This window comes from Capsicum annuum, unplaced genomic scaffold (genome assembly GCF_002878395.1).
Source record: "Capsicum annuum cultivar UCD-10X-F1 unplaced genomic scaffold, UCD10Xv1.1 ctg1491, whole genome shotgun sequence".
NCBI classification, from domain to species: domain Eukaryota; kingdom Viridiplantae; phylum Streptophyta; class Magnoliopsida; order Solanales; family Solanaceae; genus Capsicum; species Capsicum annuum.
In genome coordinates this window covers 644,084-667,324 of record NW_025820326.1, presented here as the reverse complement: position 1 = coordinate 667,324, position 23,241 = coordinate 644,084, and the positions used below count along the sequence as shown (strand labels likewise).

At 35.9% G+C, this 23,241-nt stretch overlaps 1 protein-coding gene across 1 annotated transcript; it reads left to right on the top strand.

Moving 5' to 3' along the window:
- The first annotated feature begins 413 nt into the window (after window positions 1-413).
- Window positions 414-2,255, top strand: LOC107855027 (inactive protein RESTRICTED TEV MOVEMENT 2). Its single transcript, XM_016700004.2, has 2 exons — window positions 414-640; window positions 1,555-2,255. Exons 1-2 carry the CDS (start codon window positions 517-519, stop codon window positions 2,076-2,078), a joined length of 648 nt encoding a protein of 215 aa, XP_016555490.1. The 5' UTR covers window positions 414-516; the 3' UTR covers window positions 2,079-2,255.
- Window positions 2,256-23,241: the final 20,986 nt, after the last annotated feature.

The following is a 23,241-nucleotide window of genomic DNA, read 5'->3' as shown; positions in this document are numbered from 1 at the left end:
ATTCAAAGTTAAGTGACTTTGCAGGATAAAAATACAAAGTTGAGTGACCATTTAAGTTATTAACTCCCAAAATATATATGAAATTAGTTACGCTAGTTTTAGTTGCGTTATACATAAATATTTTCTTTCTTAACCAGCTTCTAAACACGCCTTACCACTACTAAAGTCTTGGCGGACAAGATTATGTTCCCATACGTGTCAAACCATTAATTCCTCAAATTGGAAATTCCTAAAATTTGAGCCCCAAACTTTGTTTCCTAATATTTTGTTTCCTATTTAAGAATTCTTCTTAGTTTTTTTCTAGTGCATTCAAACAATACTTGGCAAAAGTTAATAAATAAAGAATGGCATGTAACTATGTGCAAGGAATATTTAATTTGAAAGTAAACAAAAAAGAAGAATCCCAAAGAAGAATCCCAATACGAATATCTGCAAATATATGTTCTAACATCCTACAAACTCCTATTCTTAAAAAGGAAACATTACAAAATCTGCAAAAGAAATTAAGAAAAAAAGATGGAAAATGGGTACAAAGATAGATGTAGCTGTTGTAGCCACTCAAGAATATATGAAGATTTTGTGCCGTCATCAGAATTGGTTCATGGAAAAGACTATGATACCCTTCTTCTTAATCTACCAGGTGAATGCAGCTCCTCATTTTTTGTCCCCGGCGGTATTACTATTTCGTCGAAAACTTTTACTGTTTGATAATATAAATAAGATTTTTTGAAACAACAATATGTATATATACGATAGGCGAACATGAAAATGATGCTGCTTGATATATATATACAAGATTTATTGAAACAACAATATGTATACATATGTTAGGCGAACAACATGAAAATAATGCAACGTATTCATTAATATGTTACAAGAAACAAATTCTTAGAACCCTAGAGCTTTAGACTCCAGTATGTTTCGCAAATTTTTTTCCAAAGCTAAAGAAGTGTTATCTTTTTCTTTTAAAAAAAATTGAGCATTTTAGAGAGTTGAAATATTTGCCCAAGCTATTAGGAAAAGAAAAAGTGCATTGTAATAAAAGTTGCTTTTCAGAAATTGAATAATGTAGCTTTAATGGCTCAGCTGATAAAGCCCGTAAGCCCTCAAGCTTGTTAAATTCAGGTTGTAGCGCTTTGCCTTCCTTAACTAATGCTTTACTATAGGGTGCTAACACACAAAAAAAATTTGGAATTAGCTATGAGTTAGTTTCATCGCAAATTACTTGTAGCTAACAGAATTTTATGATAATTTATGTCTATAATAGGGGCTAAGTAAGATCAGCGACAGATTTCATCGTCTAATTAGGAAATTTCCGTCTCTAAATCCATTTTTTTAAAAATAGTTTTCGTCTTGTGCACCTTTTACCAATGAGTTCTAGTCTTTAATGGGAAATTTTACATTTCTTGCATTACATTTCTATTTTTTTGTTCGCTAAAGTCCCCATTTTGATTTCGCTTTACCCTCAAAGCTCCAACAGCTCTTGACACTTTTTTGTGCTTTTCGCTTTTGACAACTTCAAATTTTCCAATAACAAACATCTAAATTCTGTAGGTTTCAAGAAAGAAGAGGTGAAGGTTCAACTTTGCAAAACAGGAATTCTAAAGATCAGTGGTCAAAGGCCAGTCAATAAATTCTTGAGCTTTCAAAAGGACATTCCTGTTTCAAGAAATTGTGACAAAAGTAAAATCAATGCAAGGCTTGTAAATGGCATTCTATATGTCAAACATCCAAAACTCATAACAAAAAAAGAAAAAGAATTGCCAGCCTCAACTAGTGAATTACCAGAACAGGATTACAAGAAAACAGAATTAGATGACTTAAGCAAGCAGGACAACGCTGAAAATTCCCATGCCAAACAAGAACCAAAGACTATTAGTCCAAATATCAGTGAAAAAACACAAGTTAAACAGGATGAATCGACAAAAGATGACACAACACGAAATGCCAGCGATTTATTTGCAAAGTTGAAGGTGTCTAGGCAAGTTATGAACATGGCCCTGGCTGCTGTGGTGGTTCTTGGTTTCGGTCGTTATGTTGTCAATGTGATGAGGTCTCCAAAGAAAGCTAAGGAATGAGACTAAGCCGGCTTGTCTTGCTGCAATTCGAATTTCAAAGTTGAGAAATTGTGCATTCTCTGTTGTGATTGTAATCAGAAGTTACAAGGATTCATATTGAAATGTAATGAATGAATCTGTCATTTATCAGAACAAATAACAGCATTTGAATAAAACATTGGTGCTAGAGGTGTTAAATGGACGGGTTGGGTTGAGATTGAGGATATTAAATGGGTTGAATTGGATATTGGGTTGGGTCATGACCCGCCCAAATTTACTTTGAGTTAAAATGAGTTAGATTGAAATGGGTTAAAAATCAGGTTGGGTCTTGACTCGTTAAATTTGACCCGCTTAATTTAATAAATTTTAACATATTGATATTATCTTTTATAAATCCAAACTCAAGAAAATAAATTTGGACGAGGTTGGAAAGCTGGGTGGGTGGGTAGGGAGTGAGGGTGAGAGTAGGGTAAGAATGTTATTTCTTTAAAAATAAAAATTTAATTTTTTGGGGAAGAAGTATGGAGTAGGGGGTGTGGGGTAAGGGGTCGGGGTAGGAGGGGTGGAATTTTAGGATGGGGTTGAGGTAAAAGAAAAGAAAATTAAAAGAAATTTTTTTAAAAAAAACTAATATTTTTTTCTAAAGAAAAAATTGGGTGTGGGCGGGGTGTGGAGGTGTGGATATTGGGGGTAGGGGGTAGAGAAGGGATGAAGATTGAGGTAAGTGTTTTTTCTTTTAAATATTTTATTTTAAAAAATATATTTGTTGTAGCTGCTAAGACAGCAGTGTTTGAGAGCCTCTACGCAGGGTTAGAGGAGAAAGGCGGGGAAAAAGGTTGTATAGGCTTGCTAAGGCTAGGGAGCTGATACGGGATTGACCAAGAACACACAAAACACACACTCAAAATAGTCCACAAGTTCAAGAGAACCAAGAACCCTTTGAGTGACCCTTCTCTGATTCAAGATCTACAACAAAAACACAATGTAATGAGGTGATTAACACCTATTTTAAGCAAATAACAAACTAGATTAACAACATGAGAATGAAGAACAAGATGAACTTAACAATGGGAATAACAACAACAACACAAACGGGTACAATACGAGATACAAACATTACAAGATTGCAAGAATAGAAAGGATAGATAGAGTGACATACACTATCTCATGTACTAAGAACCTAAGTGTATTCAAGCACCTAGACCCTTAATACAATGATAATAGGAACACCTACTCTCTTCGATGAGCACAAGAGAGACCTCAACCTCCTCTAGCACCTAACGTTCTAAGTAAGAATGCAACACTAGTAATTCCACCCTAGTATCACCCTAGTTACAAGTTTTGAATTTGTGCCTCAAGGAGAGAGGACTTGTCTTTCAATGTTATACAACATTCATTATTATCAAAGTCTAATGAATGAAACCCTAAAAGGTTCTATTTATAGATATTACAAAAATAGTGTGAAATGTCCATAATACTCCTCAAGGGTGAGGTGCCCATCAAGTGTAAGAAGTGGGCTGATTTTGGTGTGTTTAGGCCCTCCTTTACACTTCACTTGTGCACTTCCTTGGACGGATTTATTACGCACTCATTCACGTCCATCCTCGTGGTCGTACTTGTATCATCCTCCCCTTCTTGAAAAGAATTCGACCTCGAATCCGTACCTCACAAAATTAAGAGAAGACAATAAGCACACATCCTCAAGATATGAGGGGTTAGGGTTAGCAAAATACACACATCACATTTCATGTCGGGGGGGGGGGGGGGGGAAAACTTGGAGTAGATCCATGGGTCCTTTGTGTTGAACATACAAAGCTTAGTACAAAAGACACAAAGGAAGCGGTCATCATCCATAAAAAGAGATAAGGAAGAACATTGTCTTCCTTCATTAGAACCCACAACCAAACATTGCTTATCATCTTGACGAAGCATTAAGTGGGGATTTTAGAGATTTCCACATTCCAAGAGGGTGCCGGGATCAAATGGAAAAATTAGCCAAGGGCCTAAGCCGAGGCTATCCCTTCCTTCCCTTAGAATGTCACTCCTACATTCACACACAAAAATATTTTTATACACATAGTTTCTATGAACAAAACTAATTGCAATGCTTTTACCATACAAGATGTTCAAAGAGTCATGTGCATTATCAAGATCAATTCTACAGACATCATCACTATCTTGAGAATTTTTAAGCACACTATTCATATGCTCAAGTAGTGAACTACATTTAAGAGTAAATTGATCATCATGCACACTAAGAGTACTCATTTCCGAAACTACACATTCCTTGCCCATAAGAGTACTCTCATCTTCCAAGAAAAGATTTCCATCTTTAGGAGAAATGTTGTCACACCATAGTGGGTTAGCATATCGGCTATAGCCTTCAAGGAAAGATATACCATCATTTTCACCACTAGGTTCATTAGGAGTGTTTATATCATCTTCAAACAGAATATTAAACGTAAATAAAGCATGATCTATCTCACGGACAGATTTGGAACTAGCAAGTGCTTCGCTCTCTATAAGTTCACTATCTCGTACCAAAGATGTTTCAATCTCATCTTTACCTTGGTGTGGGTCAGGGTATCCCACCTCTTCCTTCGAAAAGCTCTCTTCACAATGTGTTTGGACAAGGAAAGTTGGATTTTGTGGGATAAGTTTAGGTAGCAATTGGCGTAGCCTTTCCACGTGCCATTTTATTTCTTCAATATAGTCGGTGATGCGGTCAAACATGGCATCGGGATTGGTGGCAGCCATGGTACCTAAGGAAAAGACAACAATGAACAACAAAACAAACAAACTTGTTAGCTCAAAAAATCTCACCAGACTCTCACTCTCGATTTTTACCTCACACTTGGTTTCACAAGTGTTGAAAGCCGGCTTGTACTTCGTGAGTGATTGAGGGCTGAGTCTATCTTTCCTCAGAATAGATTTTTGTTTGAGTTGACTCAAAAGAAAATTTATTTACGGACTTGAACCAACAAGACACAACGAATTCACAAAAGAGAAAAACACACAACAAACGCTTTACACGAATGAACGAACACAAAGACTAACTAACAATCTAGTAGATGAGTACTAGTTTGCCAATTAGTAGTGGAACCAACAAAATTGAAACTAAGGAACAACAAAAGGAAACTAAGAAATCTTAAATTTGAGCCAAAATTTGATGCATGAATAGTACTTGATGTGGCAGTCACGTATTGGTTGCGGTTTCTACAATTTTTATTTTCCAAAGTCCAAGTCTAGACCAATTTTAATTTGGATTGGTGGAGTTTATTTTAAGGAGGGTAGAATAAGTCTTGGAGCTTTTTTTTCAAGTTTCAAATTTCAAGACTTGACCTTTGTAGTACTTTTCCTTAAAACATGGACCTTTGTTTCACGGAAAAGTGGTTGAGAAGTGATGTAAAGTCTTTTGGTGGTTGGGGGTCTTTCAAGACTAACAATTACTTACACTTCTTTCCTTCACCTTTTAGGATCTATCATTCACTTTATGTTCTAACAATATATGAAGGAAGGTGAAGAACTTAAAGAAAAACAATAACCACTCCAAGAACAATAACAACAATCTTCAAGAATAACAACAATTCCAACGACCCACTCCAATCCACAACAACAAACGGCCAAGTCTCTTTAGTGTTGTATCTTCGATTTTAACAAGAGATGAAGGTTGTGAAGAACTTCAAGAACAAAAACATTCACCAAGAATAACAACAACACTCCTTTCAACAACAACAACCAAATACACGGCCAATCAAGTTTCTCAACAACAATGTCTACCACAACAATGTTCAACAACAATGGGCCATGCTTATGTTCACAATAACAACATCAGAATACAAGCTCAAATCAAGATATAGACTCAATGTGTTAGTGAGGAACAAAACTAACACCTAGAGACAACAAAGACAAATAAAAATCTTGGCCAAGACACAATAAAAATATAATTTTTGGCCAAGAACACAAAATGGACAGATTATTCTTTTTCTAGAATTTTCAGATTTCAATTTTTTTTTTTTTGAATTTTCAAGTGAGCTAGCCCAAGATTTGATCTTGTAGGAACAAGATCAAGCCATTATTTGATACCAAATGATACCAAACTCCCCAAGAACACAACAATACAAACACTAAAATTAGTCCATTAGTTCAAGAACTATGAACCCTTTTAATGACCTCTCTCGGATTCATAAGAAAAACAAGAAGGGAAGTGATATCAAGAGTAAAACACACTAAAAAAACAACAACACTTGATGAACAAGATGCAATAACAACAACACACAGTTACAAGACAAGAACACAAACGGATTACACTAGATATAGACAAACGATTACAAGAAAGTAAAGATAGATAGATAGACAAAGGGATGGTATAATATTAACAACCCAAAAACTTATTCCACTTTTGGACCTTTAATATCACACACAACCTAAACCTATCTCTTACGTGACATCAAGGGAACCAGAATTCCCAAGCAATCTCCGTTTCTAAGAAATGATCAACACAAGGATTCCACCTTGTCCAAGGATTTCACCTTGCTAAAAACTCTCAAAGAGGCTACAAAATATATTCTCCAAAAATCCCCCCAAAATGACCTAATGAGGTTCTATTTATACCTAGGTTAACTTATTACAAATGACTAAAAAACCCTTGCAAAGGGCGGATGAACAATGAACGTGGATGAACAGTGAACAGTTTTGGAGCTTGTGGGACTTGTTCTCTACACTTCAAATCTTTTTCCTTGGATGGGCAGCCCCCCGAGCTCGAGTCTTGACGCATTGGACCCCGATCATGATCATACCCGTATCATCCTCCCCTCCTTAGAAAGGATTCGTCCTCTAATCCGAACCTTGCAAAGCAATAGGAAGGACAAGCAAACAAAAGTTCCTCAAGGTATGAGGGTTAGGATTAGTGTAATCAATCATAGCATCTTGCCAAGGTGGCTCAAACTTTACATATACCCAAATATCCCTCTAACCTGAATACCCTACCAAGGGAGAATCAACTAGTTTATCCACATAAGTGTGACAAGTAACAAGGAACAAGCGTCGCTTATCAAGTTGAAAACATAGACTTTTCTTGGAACAACAATTAGACTTGAAAGCTGAGAGAGGAAAGCTATACATTTCATGCACATTCAAGTCATTCCAAAAGATATCCTCATCACCACACTTTAAATGATCACCGAAATCAAATGGGTAGAGTGTCCATGGGCACGGGTTGGGAATACACTTCCTTACCCCAATACTACTACAATAATGATCAAATGTCCCCTCTATACTATCATGATCAATAACAAAAACAACTAGAGGGTCATCTTTAGTCAATCAACCAACATGTTCAACATCATTATTTTCACACATAAGTTGGTCTTCATGACTTCCATAAGACAATATACTACCACTTTCCACAATGGCTTCAACACTAGGTGAATCAACTAGTGTATCCACAATCCCAAGTTGTACATTATCATCACAAAATGAAGGCACATTCGGCTCACTTAAAGACAAACTATCATTCACACTTAGTTGGCTATTATCCTCATTCACTAGAGTGCAAAAGTTAGTTTGATTACCTTGTAGCTCATGTGGAGCATAGCCACTCACGGGAATTTGATTAGGAACACTTGGAAGCTCCATCAAGTTATCCAACTTCTCGCACAAAAAACCTTTCGTCCCTTCCAATCTTCCTTCCATTCTGTCCATTATTCGCCTATCTATGACATCAAGTCTTGCCATGATGGATTTAACCCAACTAGGCATTTCAGCTTCATTCGTCATTGTACCCATCAAGATCTACTAAGAAAAAAATACAAAAAAAACAAACACATTAAAGATTAGCAAAAATCAGTCCACAATTCATCACAAAATAGTCCACAATGTGTTTCAAAATAGTCCACAATCCCTCACTTTCACACTTTGGATTTTTCTCTCTATTAGCCTTACAAGTGTTGATAACTCGCTTATACTCCAATGAGGTTACTTGGTCCAAATTGTGGCTCGAGGTCGGAGTAGATTCTTGTTTGAAACGACTCAAATAAGTAATGTACGAACTTGAACCAAAAAAGATACTACGACTCAAAAATGAGAAAAGCACACAACAAACAATGTTACCATGAAGAACGTACACAAAACTAACTTACAAGCTAGTAGGGTATTACTAGGTTGTCAATTAGTGCCGAGCAAACAAATGAAACTAGGAAATAATAAAATGAAACTAAGAAATCTAAAATTTGAACTCAAAAATGTTGCGTGAACAGTACTTTAGTGACATGGTAGTCCACTATTGGCCTCGAGTTTTATCAAAATTTTATTTCCCAATTTCAAGTTTTAATCAATATACAATTGGAATTGGTGGATTTGGTTAATGGAGGGAAAAATGGTTTTGGAGCCTTTTTGTTCAAATTTCAAAAGCAAAACTTGAATTCTTTGAACTTTCTCCTTGAAACAAGGTCCTTAAATCAAGGAAAAGTAGATGAAAAGTCTTTTGAAGTGATACAGACAAGTTTTTCACTAACAACTACTACAAGCTTGTCTTTCACCTTTTTAGATCTAGTTTGCACTTTAAGGATTAACAAGATGATGAAAGGGTGAAGAACCTTAAGAACACAACAAAAACTCCAAGAACGACAACAATTTCAGTTTCCAACTCCACTACAACAAGACCATCAAATCAGCCAAGGTTTAGTAACAACAACATCCAACTCGGCCACACGAACAACTTCGACAAGTTCAAGTTCAATCTTAGATTTGGACACTTTTTAGTGTTAATGAAAAAAAAAACCAACACTAGAAACACTCTAAACAAACAAAAGACTACAATTTCTAGACACACAACAAACAAATCTTGGCCAAGGTAACAACAACACAATTTTCGACCAAGAACACAAAATGGACAGATTTGCACTTTTCTGGAAATTTTTTTCAGTTTTCAGTTTTTTTTTTGAATTTTCGTCCAAGAGAACCCAAGATTGGTAGTGTAGGAACACAACCAGCCTTGCTTTGATACCAAATGATACGGGATTGAACAAGAACACACAAAACACACACTCAAAACATTCCACAAGTTCAAGAGAACCGAGGACCCTTTGAGTGACCACTCTCAGATTCAAGATCTACAATAAAAACACAATGCAATGAGGTGATTAACACTTATTTTAAGTGAATAACAAACTAGATTAACAATATGATAATGAAGAACAAGATAAACTTAACAATGGGAATAACAGCAACAACACAAATGGATACAATACGAGATACAAATATTACAAGATTGCAAGAATAGAAAGGATAGATAAAGTGACATACACTATCTTATGTACTAAGAACCTAAGTGTATTCAAGCGCCTAGACCCTTAATACAATGATAATAGGAACACCTACTCTCTTTGGTGAGTATAAAAGAGACCTCAACCTTCTCTAGCACCTAACGTTCTAAGCAAGAATGCAACACTAGTGATTCCACCCTAGTTACAAGTTTCAGATTTGTGCCTTAAGGAGAGAGGACTTGTCTTTTAATGTTATACAACATTCATTATCATTAAAGTCTAATGAATGAAACCCTAAAAAGTTCTATTTATAGTTATTACAAAAATAGTGTGAAATATCCATAATATCCCTCAAGGGTGAGGTGCCCATCAAGTGCAAGAAGTGGGATAATTTTGGTATGTTTAAGCCCTCCTTTACAATTCACTTGTGCACTTCCTTGGATGGATTTATTACGCACTCATTCACGTCCATCCTCGTGGTTGTAGTTGTATCAGGAGCGAAAGGGTCGGGACCTCGATCAAGTGAAGTGCATTAAGGGGGAGGATAGTAGAGTATTGGTGGAGGATGTTCACATTAAGAAGAGATTGTAGGAGTATTTTCATAGGCTTTTGAATGAGGAGGGGGACAGAGGCGTTGAGTTAGGGGAGCTGGAGCACTTGGAGGAGAGCCATAATTTTAGATGTTTTAAGGTTGAAGAGGTTAGAAAGGCTATTCGTAGGATACGAAGGGGAAGGGCGACAGGGCCTGACGAGATTCGATAAATTTTTGGAAGTTTATAGGTGGGACTGGTTTAAGGTGGTTGACTGATTTATTTAACTATGTTTTAAATACGGCGATAATGCCTGAGGCTTGGAGGTGGAGTACGATGATTCCATTATATAATAACCAGAATGATATTCAGAGTTGCAACAACTATAGGGGTATAATGCTGTTGAGTCATACTATGAAGATTCGAGAGAGGGTGGTTGAGTAGAGATTGAGGAGGATCATGTCCATTTTGGAGAATCAGTTTAATTTTATGCCTGGTCGCTTGATGATAGAGGCAATCCACTTGGTGAGGAGATTGATGGAGTAGTATAGGAAAAGGAAGAGGAATTTGCACATGGTGTTCATTAACTTGGAGAAGGCGTATGACAAAGTCCCTAGGGAGGTTCTTTGGAGATGCTTAGAGGTGAGAGGGGTATCGGTATCGTATATCATAGCTATTAAGGACATATACGATAGAAGGAAGACTCGGGTGAGAACGACGGGAGAGGATTCAGAGCATTTTTTAGCCGAGATAGGGTTGCATCAGGATTCGACTCTTAGTCCGTTCCTATTTGCATATGTGATAGATGTGTTAACGTGGAGTGTTCAAGTGGAGGTGCCTTGGTGTATGTTGTTTGAGAATGATGTTGTACTGATTGATAAGACACGAGGGTGTGTGAATGATAAATTAGAGGTTCGGAGGTAAACCCTTGAATCTAAGGGGTTCAGGTTGAGTAGGTCTAAGACGGAGTATATGGAATGCAAGTTTAGTGACTTGAGGAGGAGGAAGATGTGGTGGTGTGGTTGGATTCCCAGGATGTCTGTAAGAGGGATAATTTCAAGTATCTTGGGTCTATGATTTATGGGAACAATGAGATTGATGAGGATGTTTCTAACCATATTAGAGCAGGTTGGATGAAGTGAAGGCTCGCCTTGGGAGTGTTGTGTGATAAGAAGGTGCCCCTTAAGCTTAAAGGCAAATTCTACAGAGTGGTAGTCCAGAGTGTTGGCCAGTCAAGAACTCCCATATTCAAAAAGTTAAGGTGGCAAAAATAAGAATGTTGCATTGGATGTGTGGACTTACTAGAGGGGATAGAGTTAGGAATGAGATTATCCGTGAGAAGGTGAGAGTGGCTTCAGTGGAGGACAAGATGCGGGAAGAAAGGCTGAGATGGTTTGGGCATGTGATAAGGAGGGGCACGGATGCCCCAATTTGTAGGTGTGAGAGGCTAGCATTGGATGGATTCAGGAGGAGAGAGGTAGGCCGAAGAAATACTGGAAGGAAGTGATTGGACATAACATGAAACAACTTCAGCTTACTGAGGACATGACCCTAGATAGGAAGGTGTCGAGGTCACGGATAAGGGTAGAAGGCTAGGATGAGTGTGTGGGTTGTAGTAAGTAGTTAGAAGAGCTCATGTATAGCCGGGTTAGCAATCCGAGGAATGTGTCCATAGATAGGAGCACCTAATCAGGAGGGTTTGGGGGTGGTGGGTGCCTTTGGTCTATGAGTGTATGTTACTACTGGGTGGTTGTCCTATTCCAGATGTCCTTTTCTTATCTCGTATTTCACATTGCACTTATTTATATTATTTCGTATTGCTCCGATTTCTATTGTATTATATCTTATTCCTTATTTATGTTATGCCATACATCCTGTTTCATGTTTTATTATGCTCTTGTTTACTATTCTTTATCTTGAGCCGAGGGTCTATCGAAAACAACCTCTCTACTTCTTCGAAGCTAGCGGTATGGACTGCGTATATTTTACCCTTTCCAGACTTCATTTTGTGGGAATACACTGGGTTTGTTGTTGTTGTTGTTATGTTGTTGTTGTTATTCGGAGGGCGGTGGGAGGGGGGAGGGGGGAGGAACGGATATATCATATAGGGGAGGGGGTGCGAGGATGTAAGGAGTAGGGAGAGATCGGAGGTGGGGTACGAGTTTTTTTTTTTTTTTACAAAAAATTAATTATTTACTTTTAAAAATTATTCTTAAAAAATATTTTCTTGGGGAGAGGTAAGGGGTGCGGGGAAGGAGGGAGTGTTGGTTTTTGACCTTGAAATAAGAAAAAATATTTAATTTTTTTCAAAAAAATTAAAATAAGATAATTTGTTAGGACGAGGGTGGAGGTGGGGGTGGGGGTTCAGGGTTCGAGCTAGGAATTATATAATTTAAGAAATAAAAATAATTTATTTAAGGGAGATGGGGTAGGGATGGGTTAAGTTGGCTTATGGTGGAGTTGGGGTAAGGGTGAGGGTGAGGTGAGGTAGGTAATTTTGAGAGTGGGAGGACATATTGTCACTTTTTTCCTGTACTTTCATTAAGAAAATAATTTTTCTATTAAATGAGTTGAAATAGAGATTGATTATGCTCATTTGAACCTAATTTGAAAATGAGCGCGACTTAACTAATTGAGATTTACCCAATAACAAATTACCTTGAATCAACCTATTATGTTTCGGACGGGTTGGGCAAGTTAGCTCAATTTGGATTCATTTTGACACCTCTAATTGGTGCTAATGTGGTAAGATGGTTTGTCACAGACAGGGATGGAAAACTAATCCAAACCCATTTAACCCGCTCATCCCGTCCATAAGTTTGATGGATTTGAGTGGTTTAAAAATGGGTTGATTTGGACTAGCTAAATAAATTCATCACACATCATCAATCTTAATGCGCTCATGATAGTGCACAACTTTAACCGATAAGATGCTCAATCTTAACACGTATGATTTCCACCTTTAGTATTTTTTAATTCTTATTTAGTTTCTTCAACTATATTCTTTTTCTTTATTGAAAATTATAAAAATAAATAAATTAATAACTCCATTATTTTTATTCAAAATACCTTTTTAGCTAGCAACTGCATTTTTTTTAAAAATCTCATCTTTAGATATAATGATCACTTGTTTCAATTTTTTTTTTGTGTGTGTTTGTAGAACCAAAAATTTTGAGAAATTAAAATATATTCAAACACCCATTTAAGGTAGAGTTAGAAAATATTACATTTTCTTTTAATTTTGTAACCTAAAATCTAAGAAAAACAACAATCTTGTACATAACTCTTTGTTGGGCATATAACATGCACATCATTGTTTGTTGGGTATATAACTTGCAGATCACTGCATCTCAAAACAGAGAAACTTTGTTTGGATTCAATACAAAAATTAGAAAGCTTTAATATTTTATTTTTACTTGAAAATACAAAATAATAATATAAATATAAATATAAACAAGAATTAAAAAATATCGTTCCAACTTAAATTTGATACTAGAATGGTAAATATAGTTTTGTTCAATGATGAGTTAAGTTGAGTGAGTTGGGTCATAACACATTGTTTAGCTCATCTTGACCCAACCTATATTAGCCTATCAATATTTTGAGGTGTCGGGGTGGGAGTGAGGCAATGACCCATTTATTACTTTAGCTCATTTTGATCCGCCCAAATTCAGGTTAATCCTTCTATTTGTCACTCCTAATCACATCTATGCTCTCTGTTATATTTAATCGTAATTATAATTAAGGAGACTTATCAGGTTTGCTTGCAGAAGTGGATGCAGCAACCACGACTTGAATCGGTGGTTGTCAAGAATCCTCACGAATCGTAAATATCCTATTTTAATTTTTATCTTATTTTGACTTAACATCAAATTTAAAAAATTACATTGAGGAGTATAATTCTGATAAATAAATAGCTGCTAGTTGATTAATTGCTAGCTGTAATGTACAGTTAAAGGAAGCTGTTGATGTAGCAAGTGTATTAGAGATAGTTAGTAGATATTTTTGTATCTTGATCATAGGAGGCTAGTGGAACTCAACGATAGTTAGTAGAGATAGGAATTAGTATATAAGCAACACGTGATCATTGTTGTACACACAATGTACATACACTAAATTATTCTCAGTTTTACTTTTCCACAAACACTCTGATTTGTTTTTCTCTTCTCTATAAATTAGCTAGTCGGTGAACTTACATGAAGTTCTAAATCACAAATTAACATGGCATTAGAGCAAATCGACTGATTTAGATAGTTTTCTCTCTCAAATCAAATAATTTTTTCTAGAATTTCATTGCATATTTGAAGGAGAACAATGACGCCGATGATCAACCATAATCACCCCCGGTATCTAACAACATCTGATACAAATTGGAATTTAACTCACAGGAATGGAAAACTACTCCTTGTGGAGTTGTACCATGCAATTGAACCTCTTGACGAAGAACACTTTAGGTTTTATTGATGGAAGTATCAAGCGACATGATTTTATCGATGAATCAGAGAAATTTCAATGGGGTTGCTGCAAGCAATAATTATCTCATGGTTGACAAGTAATGTAGGTAAAGACCTAATTAGTGGAATTTTGTTTTATTTAAATGCAGTTTTAGTGGGGAAGGATTTAAAGGAATGATTCAATAAAGTGAATATGGAGAGAAATTTTCATCTTCATAAACCTATAGTTACATATGTTCAAGGAGTTTCCCTGATTTTTGTGTATTATTCAAAATTGAAAGATCATTGGGATGAATATAATTCTATAGTGCCACATATTGCGTGTGACTATGAAAAATCAAAGGAATATGGTGATAGTATGAGTAGAGAGAGTCTGTTGTAGTTTTTTATGGGGTTAACTAATAGTTACGGGCAAGAAAGGAGCCAAATCCTCATGATGAATCCTTCCCTAAGGTAAACTAGTGTTATGCATTTATCATTAAAGACGAAAGTCAGCGGGCATTGAGTGGAGCACAATATGCCATTGGTGAAATTAGTGATCCTACTGCTCTATTCATAAATAAACCTAGTAGTAGTTGTTTTAAGACTAAAAGATTTAGAGGATAAGGACCTGATGGATGTAGAGATCAATCTTATAAGGGAAAAAAATAAGGCTTTTTGTATTGTGATTACTGTGATATGAAGGGTCATCGTAGAGGAAATTATAACAAGCTGAAGTATTATACATACTGTCATATGTAAGGCCACACACAAGAGATATGTTATCAACTGATAGGATATCCTACAGACTATAAAGTAAAAAAGGTTAAAAGTGTTACAACATCTTCTATTGGACCATACATGTAGTACTCTGGCCCCTTGCTTAAGGGTGAAGATAGTCAACAAAGTTTCAGTTCTCATATGCAGTATGCAGGTAATGGAAATGAGCAATATGTCTTTTTATACAGCATGCAGAAAATAACAATGGCTATCATCAAGGAGGCATTAATGGTATACAACAATCAGTATTTAGCAATGGAGAAATTCCACTATTCACTCCAACTCAGTACAACCAAATTCTTCACATGCTACACAAGCTTGTGATAAGTTAATCAAGTGCAAATGTGGCAGGATTTTTGTTAGAACTTTTTACTATCATAATACAGTCAAAGATCAAGACTGGACAGTAGATAGTTGTTCCACAAATTATATGGTTATTCATGAATAATTCTTATATTATGGATTGGCAGTTACCAATTCAGAGAGGGTACAACTTTCTACTGGTGACTAAGCTATTATCATGCAAACAGGAAAATTGTTTTTGCTAGGAGGTGATGTAGTTGACAATGTGTTGTGTGTGGCAACTACTCTTTTTTCCCCCGATTTTGTCATTCTTTGCGATCTCTTCACTGGGAGAGTGAAGGAGATTGGTAGAAAAGTAGAAGGATTATATACTTGGAAATCAAAACAATTATTGGGATCAGAGCAAAAGTAACTTAGATTTATGGCAACTTATGGTGATGCAGATATATGACATAAGAGATTAGGACACATTTCTATGACTGTTCTTAGAAGAATAAACTTATTTAAGAGTAAAATGTGTTTGACTTTACCAAATTGTGATGTATGTACTTTAGCAAGACAAGTCAGGTCACCATTTTCTGTTAGTCATACTAAAAGTTCTAATTTTTTTAATTTGATATATTTGGATGTATGGGGACCATACAAAGCTACTACACATAATAGAATGGGATTTTTCTTACAATGGTTGATGATTATTCTAGGTGGACCTGGATATTTGTATGCATTTTAAGTCTGATGCTTATACTATCTTAAAATATTTCTACGATTAATACTAAATTTATTAGAAAATAAAGGCATTTAGTTTGGATAATGGTGGTGAGTTTTTCAACACACATTGTTATAAGCTATTTAAAGATCATGGAATTATTCACCAAAGTTCTTGTCCGCACACACACCTCAGTAGAATGGTGCAGTTGAAAGAAGACATAGAGATATTTAGAAATAGCTAGAGCGATAACGTTTCAAGGTCATATACCAATCATATTTTGGGGTGAGTGTATTCTCAATATTGTTCATATTATCAATAGAATCCCTTCCACAGTACTGTACAACTGGTCAACTTTTCAGATAATGTTTATGAGATCACTTGACCTATCTTACATGAGAGTGATTGGATGTTTGTGTCATGCTACCAATCTAAATAAATTAGATAAATTTGGACCAAAATCTATCAAATCAGTTTTAATGGATATGTTGATACACAAAAGGGTTATAGAATTTATGATCTTGAGCATCATTTTTTTTTATTAGTAGGGATGTGGTGTTGGATGAAATAGTCTTTTCTTTTTCGGACTTGTTTAGATGTTATGAGTAAAAATCCACCATGGGATACTGCTCAATGTTTGGAATTCTCTATACTATCTACTGATTCACATCAAATTTATGATGAGACTATAATGACTATTCTACCTCCAACGTAGAAGTTTCAGTCTCTTATATAGTACAAAATCATTCCTTTTTATCTGGTCATAAGATAAATACTACACCAGCAGCTGCTATACATAGATCACCATGCCTTGTTGAGGCAGGAAGGTCTAATAGGACAAGTAGACCACCTATTTGGCAAAAAGATTTTATTAAAGGAACAAAGAACAAGTCTCATCAATACTTCTATTCAATCACAAACAATGTTGATTATACCAGTATTTCTCATTCATATTAATGTTACATTGCATTTGTATCAGTAGATCTGATCCACAATCATATCTGTAGGCCATTCTAATAGTAGATGGATTCAAGCCATGAAGGAAGAAATTCAGGCCCTTGAAGACAACAATATTGGGAGATTACTTAATTTCCACTTAGTAAGAAAGCAATTGGATTTAAATAGGTCTATAAAATAAAGTACAAGGCTAGTGAAGAAGTGAAGAGATTTAAGGCAAGGTTGGTAGCCAAAGGTTATAAGTAGAAGAAGGGATTGGACTATTAAGAAACTTTATCTTCCATTGTTAAAATTGTTACTGTTAGAATTATTTTTGCTATGGATGTGTCTAGAAGATGGCATGTTCAACAGATGGTTGCTTATAATTCCTTATTACAAGGAGATTTTGTTCAAGAAGTTTATATAATACTACCATAAGGATTCTATTATGATAAGAAAGGTGATAATATGCAGGATGATAAAGTCTTTTTATGGGCTTAAACAAGCCTCAAGACAATGGAATGTGAAGCTCATTAATGTACTGGTAGTAGAAGGATTCACACAAAGTCATCTTAATTATTCATTATCAACTAAGATATCTATAGATGGTATTGTAGTCATCATGATCTATATGGATGATTTATTAGTGAGTGGTAGCAACATGAAGCTTATTGAAGATGCTAAATAAGTAATTAAATATAATTTCAAGATCCAAGATCATGTTAAATAATATCTTTATTATGCATAGAATTTTTAAGAAGCTAGCAGGTATCCTAATTTATCAAAAAAAATATGCACTAGAACCTATCTCTGATTTGAAATTAGAAAGATCTAAACAAATTAATACTCCAGTTGAGATGAATATGAAGCTGACTACACATGAATTTGATAATTACTTTGGAGATTCTTCTGAGTCTCTACTATTGGATCCTAGTGAATACCAAAGGCTAGTTGGAATGTTATTGTATCTTTCCATTACTAGACCTGATAATTCTTTTGTTGTTTAACATTTGAGTTAATTCATGCATACTCCAAATACATATCATATAACTGCACCCATTAGAGTGGTCAAATATGTGAAACAACACCTGGATTTAGCATTTGTATGAGTACTCAGTCACATGATTCTCTTCAGGCTTAATGTGATGTAAACTGGGGTTTATGTCTTAACTCCAGAAGATCTATTATATGTTACATGATTAAGTTTGTTAAATCTTTGATTTCTTTGAAGTCCAAGAAATAATCTACTATTTCCAAAAGTTCAGATGAGGCAGAGTACAGATGCCTTATCTCTACTATTGCTAAAATTGTATGAATTGCTAGTTTATTCAAGGAACTAGACATGTCCGTGTCTCTTTTTGTTCCCTTATTATGTGATAGTGAGGTAGCTATTCAAATAGTTGCTAACCCGGTGTTCCATGAACATACTAAGTATATAGAAATTGACTATTATTTTATTAGGGAGAAGGTCTAAGATGTTCTGTTCCTTATTCAGTATCTGTCCACAAGGGAACAGCTTGCAGACATCTTGACAAAGGGTCTTTACTTTTCAAGATGTCTGTAGTGGCAATTAATCAAGAGGTCTAAAAAATGCCACTGATGTTTCTTTTAAATGTACATTATAGTTGGCAATTAATCATGTAACCTTTGTTAAGATGTCTGTAGCCTTAAATGTACATCTAGGAGTAGTGCAAGGGGAGCCTCGTGTTGAGCATATTGGAGGTGTGGGTCCTACTTTATTTTCACCAAGTTTTTTTACCCAGTGTTGGAGGGGTTTTTAGTTTACTTGTTGACACATTTAGAGGATGCTGTGTGCTTGGTGTTTTTCTAGACTTAAGTGTAGTCCTCTAATTGCACCTGTTTCTAGTCTAGGTACTTCTTATATCCCAAGTACTATTCCTATTTCAAAATTAGCATCTGGATATGGTTTTTTAAGATCAGGATTTTAACCTTTATCTATGTTACCTTCCTAGATGGGATCTCAGCTTGCCAGATTCACCATGCCCCCTCTTACTGCGAGTGCAATTATGTCTTCTGATAATTAGAAAATATTTGAGATATTTACTCATTTGGGTTCTCCTAAATTTAGTGGTGCTGTGGGAGAGGATTCTTATGAGTTCTTGATTGATTATCGGGAGAAGTTTCATAATATGGGTTTGCTTAGTTGCATGGGGTTATTTGTACTACTTATCAGTTAAGAGATACAAGTAGAGATTAATGGAGATCACTTGTTAGTTAGAGACCTCTTAATTCTCTCGAGATGAATGTGGATCAGTTTGTCGATGCCTTTTAAGAGAGAATTGTATTCCTTACAGTATGAGGGATAAAATGATAGATGAGTTTGATCTCCTGGAGAAGGGCTCTCTGACTATTGCAAAGTATGAGGCACGCTTTCATGTGTAGTCCAAATATTCTTATTCTCATATTTCCATTAAATTTAAGAAGATTTAGAAGTTCATGAAGGGTTTGGATGTCTCTCTTCAATTGCTACATCTTAGATGGTTGTATTTGGAGTATCCTTTCAGAGTATAATGGATCATACTATTATGACTGAGGGTAAAATGGGAGCATCTTAGGGAGGCTCTAAAAAGGTGTGCCGGTTTAGTGAGTTTAGAGGTCAGGTTTATCAATGTAGTAAATTTAGAGGTTCTTATGGGTATCATAGTAGACTAGTGCAGGCAGCCTTACAGAGTTTGGAAAGTGGATCTTTTGGTCCAGTAGTTCAGTATGCCCATCGGATCCCTGTGGTGCCTTCTCCTATTGAGTCATGTCGTAGAGGTTGCTTTATGTGTGATAATATTAGCCATTTGTGTAAGGACTGTCCCCGTTGTATGATTAGAGCTACACTATTTTAGTTGTAAGAAGTAGGGGTTCTACCAGAGGTGCGAGAGGCAGTAGTAGTGAAACCCGTAGTGGTAGTCGCAGGGCTACTCAACTAGTTAGGGGTCGTGGACAGTGCTATGCTATACCCGCTATACCAGAGATAAAGGCTTTTATTGCTGTGATTACATGTATCATCCCCATTTGTTTTAGATTTGTATTTATGTTATTTGATTTGAGACCGACTTTCTCCTATGTGTTTATATATTTTTCTTTGGGTTTTGATTCTATTAGTAAGCTTTTTGCCATGCCTATTTATGTATCTACCCAGTAGGAGATTCTTTAGTAGTGGATCAAGTGTACCGATCTTATGTTGTGACTTTTTTGGGATGTGAGACTTAGGTAGACTTGCTTGTGTTAGATATAGTTAATTTCGAAGTTATCTTGGGTAAGGATTGGTTGGATCCCTGACATATGGTTCTAAATAATTATGCTAATATCGTGACTTTAGCTTCACCAGGTGTGCTGAGGATAGTTTGGAAGGGTGTTCTTCATTCAGGTTCTAAGAGGGTTATATCTTATGTTCAAATTCATCAACTGATTGAGAGGGGATGTTTGTCTTACTTGGACCATATTTGTGATACTAGTGTTGCCTTCATGTTTTCCCTGCGGATTTTCCTGGTATGCCTTCAGATCGTGATATTGACTTTGCCATTGATATTGAGCCAGGAACCAAGTCTATTTCTGTTCCTCCTTATAGTATGGTGCCAGTTGAGTTGAAGGAATTGAAGGATCGGTTGTAGAAGGTTTTGGATAAGGGATTTATTCGACCTTGTGTATCACCATAGGGTGTGCCTATTTTGTTTCTGAAGAAAAAAGATGGGTCTATGCAGATGTGTATCGATTATTGGCCATTGAACAAGGTGAAGATTAAGAATAAGTATCCTCTTCTTTATATTGATGATTTGTTTGATCAACTTCAGGATGTCGCGGTATTTTCAAAGATTGATTTGAGGTCTGGGTATCACTAGTTGAGGATTAGAGCTTCGAATATTCTGAAGATAATTTTTTGGACTTGATATAGTCATTATGAGTTCTTAGCCATGTCCTTTGGGTTGATCAATGCCCTATCCGCCTTCATTGAGTTTATGAATTGTGTGTTTCAAACATATCTTGACTCCTTTGTTATTGCATTTATAGATATTATCTTGGTTTATTCCAGGAGTGAGGCCGATCATAAAGAGCATTTGCGGAGTGTGCTTAATAGATTGGGGGATGAGAAGTTGTATGCTAAGTTCTCCAAGTGTGAGTTTTGGTTGGAGTCTATTTCTTTCTTGGTTCATGTGGTGACTAATGAGGGTGTTATGGTTGATCCAACCAAGATCGGTGTTTTCTTGAAGATTTTTATCTATTGCAGCTTTGTTGACCAATTTAACTCCAAAGAAGATTTCCTTTTGGTGGTCTGATGCTTGTGAGGTAAGCTTTCAAAAGCTCAAGGATTTTTTAACTTCAACTTCTATCTTGACTTTGCCCCGGGGGAATATGTTTTACCATCTTTTGTGATGCTTCAAATGTTTATTTAAGTGTAGTGTTGATGGGGGTGTTAATGAGTGCAAATTTATCACTCATCTATAACTAAATTGATGCACACTATGATGAAATGATTGTGTATATGAGGCTAACTGTTTATTAAAATGCATTAAATCCCATGGTTTGCATGTTTGTAGGTAATTGGATGAAAATGAGTTGAAGCGACGCTGAAAAGGAAAGCAAAAGACCAAAGTTCTTGCATAAGCTAAAAATCAAGACCAGGGATCGACCCTCAGGTACCGCAATTGTGGCCTGAGGGTCGCGATCATGATCTAAAGCCAAGTCAAATCTCAGCAATCACAAGGTGACTATAACAATTGCTGGAGTTGGGAACACGGTCAAGATAGGGCAATCACGATAGAGCAGGATATCTTCAAGGAAAGAAGTGGAAATTTAAAGAGTTTGTACCCAAACTCCTAAATGGAAAAAACCCTTTGACAAGGGGATTATCTTTTTTTTTTTTAAAAAATTTTTGAGTTCTAGAGAGGAAATAAACAATCGTAGAACTAATTCCAAGTGAGATTTTGGTTGTGAACTAAAGTTCGCGCTTGGGTTTATTCTTGTTTTCATTTGAATGGATGAATTGAATGGTAATTTGGGTAAACTTCTTCACTTTAATTTCATGAGTAACTAAATCCTATCTTGGGGTTATGCTTGAATAGGTGTTAATATGTATGGGTGTTGATTGTTAGTATAAATTGATATTTAATGATGTTGGGTTTTTTCTATTCTCTATGCTTGAATTGAAAATTGTGGGTGAAAACCCCAATTGGCTCGGATCCCACACATCCTTGAAAGAGGGATGTGGGTGATGAGTAATTGTGAACAACTAATCGATTTTAGCTTCTTCCTTAGCATTATCTTAGAAATAAGGATGTTATGTGAAATTGCTATGTTCATAAGCATCATCCTAGAAATAGGGATGCTACATTGAGGTATTAGGTTGATAAACTTGGCACGCTCATGAGGTATTCAAAAAATCCATGGCTAAAATTTAGTGTTTTTTGAAGTGCTAACGCTAAAAACCTAATTCTAGCCTACCCAACCTTTCTACTTCTTTAGAGGTAGAGGTATGGACTGCGTATATCTTGCCCTCCCCAGACCTCACTATGTGGGAATACACTGGGTTTGTTGTTGTTTGTATCCTACCCAACCTCTTAATTACCCATACATGAATTACTCCTAGGATGGCATAACCCCAAGACCTCTTTTAATTAGTCTTACTGATTAATTATTTGATCTCATATTAGTGTTATAGTATGATTTTGTTCAACATAGTTCTAATTTATAACCCCTTATTTTAACTTTATGTTTTGTTTTAAGTTTGCATTACGGGTTAACTCTCAACACACCTAGGAATAGAAAGCTAGTTAGCACTCCTTCTGGATATGACCCTGACTTTTGTTGGGTTTATATTGACGACGATCGCCTTGCATCAAAATAACGATGTAAGTTGAGCGTTATTAGTATTCTTCTCGTTAGTTGACGCCTCATGAGAAGAATTCCTGTACCCATGATTAGGAGTTGTATGCGGTTGTTTTTTCTTTGAATTATTGGAAGCACTACTTGTATGGAGTACATTGTGAGATTTTTTCGAATCGTCATAGCCTTCAGTACTTCTTCACCCATAAGATCTTAATATGAGGCAGCACCTTTGTCTTGAGCTGCTAAAGAATTATGACTTAACTGTTCTCTATTATCCGAGTAAGGCTAATGTGGTTGCTGGTGACTTAAGTTGAAAGTTGACTAGCATGGGTAGCTTAGTGCATCTGTTGACCTAGGATTGCCTTTGGCCTAAGAGGTTCAATCTTTAGCTAACCA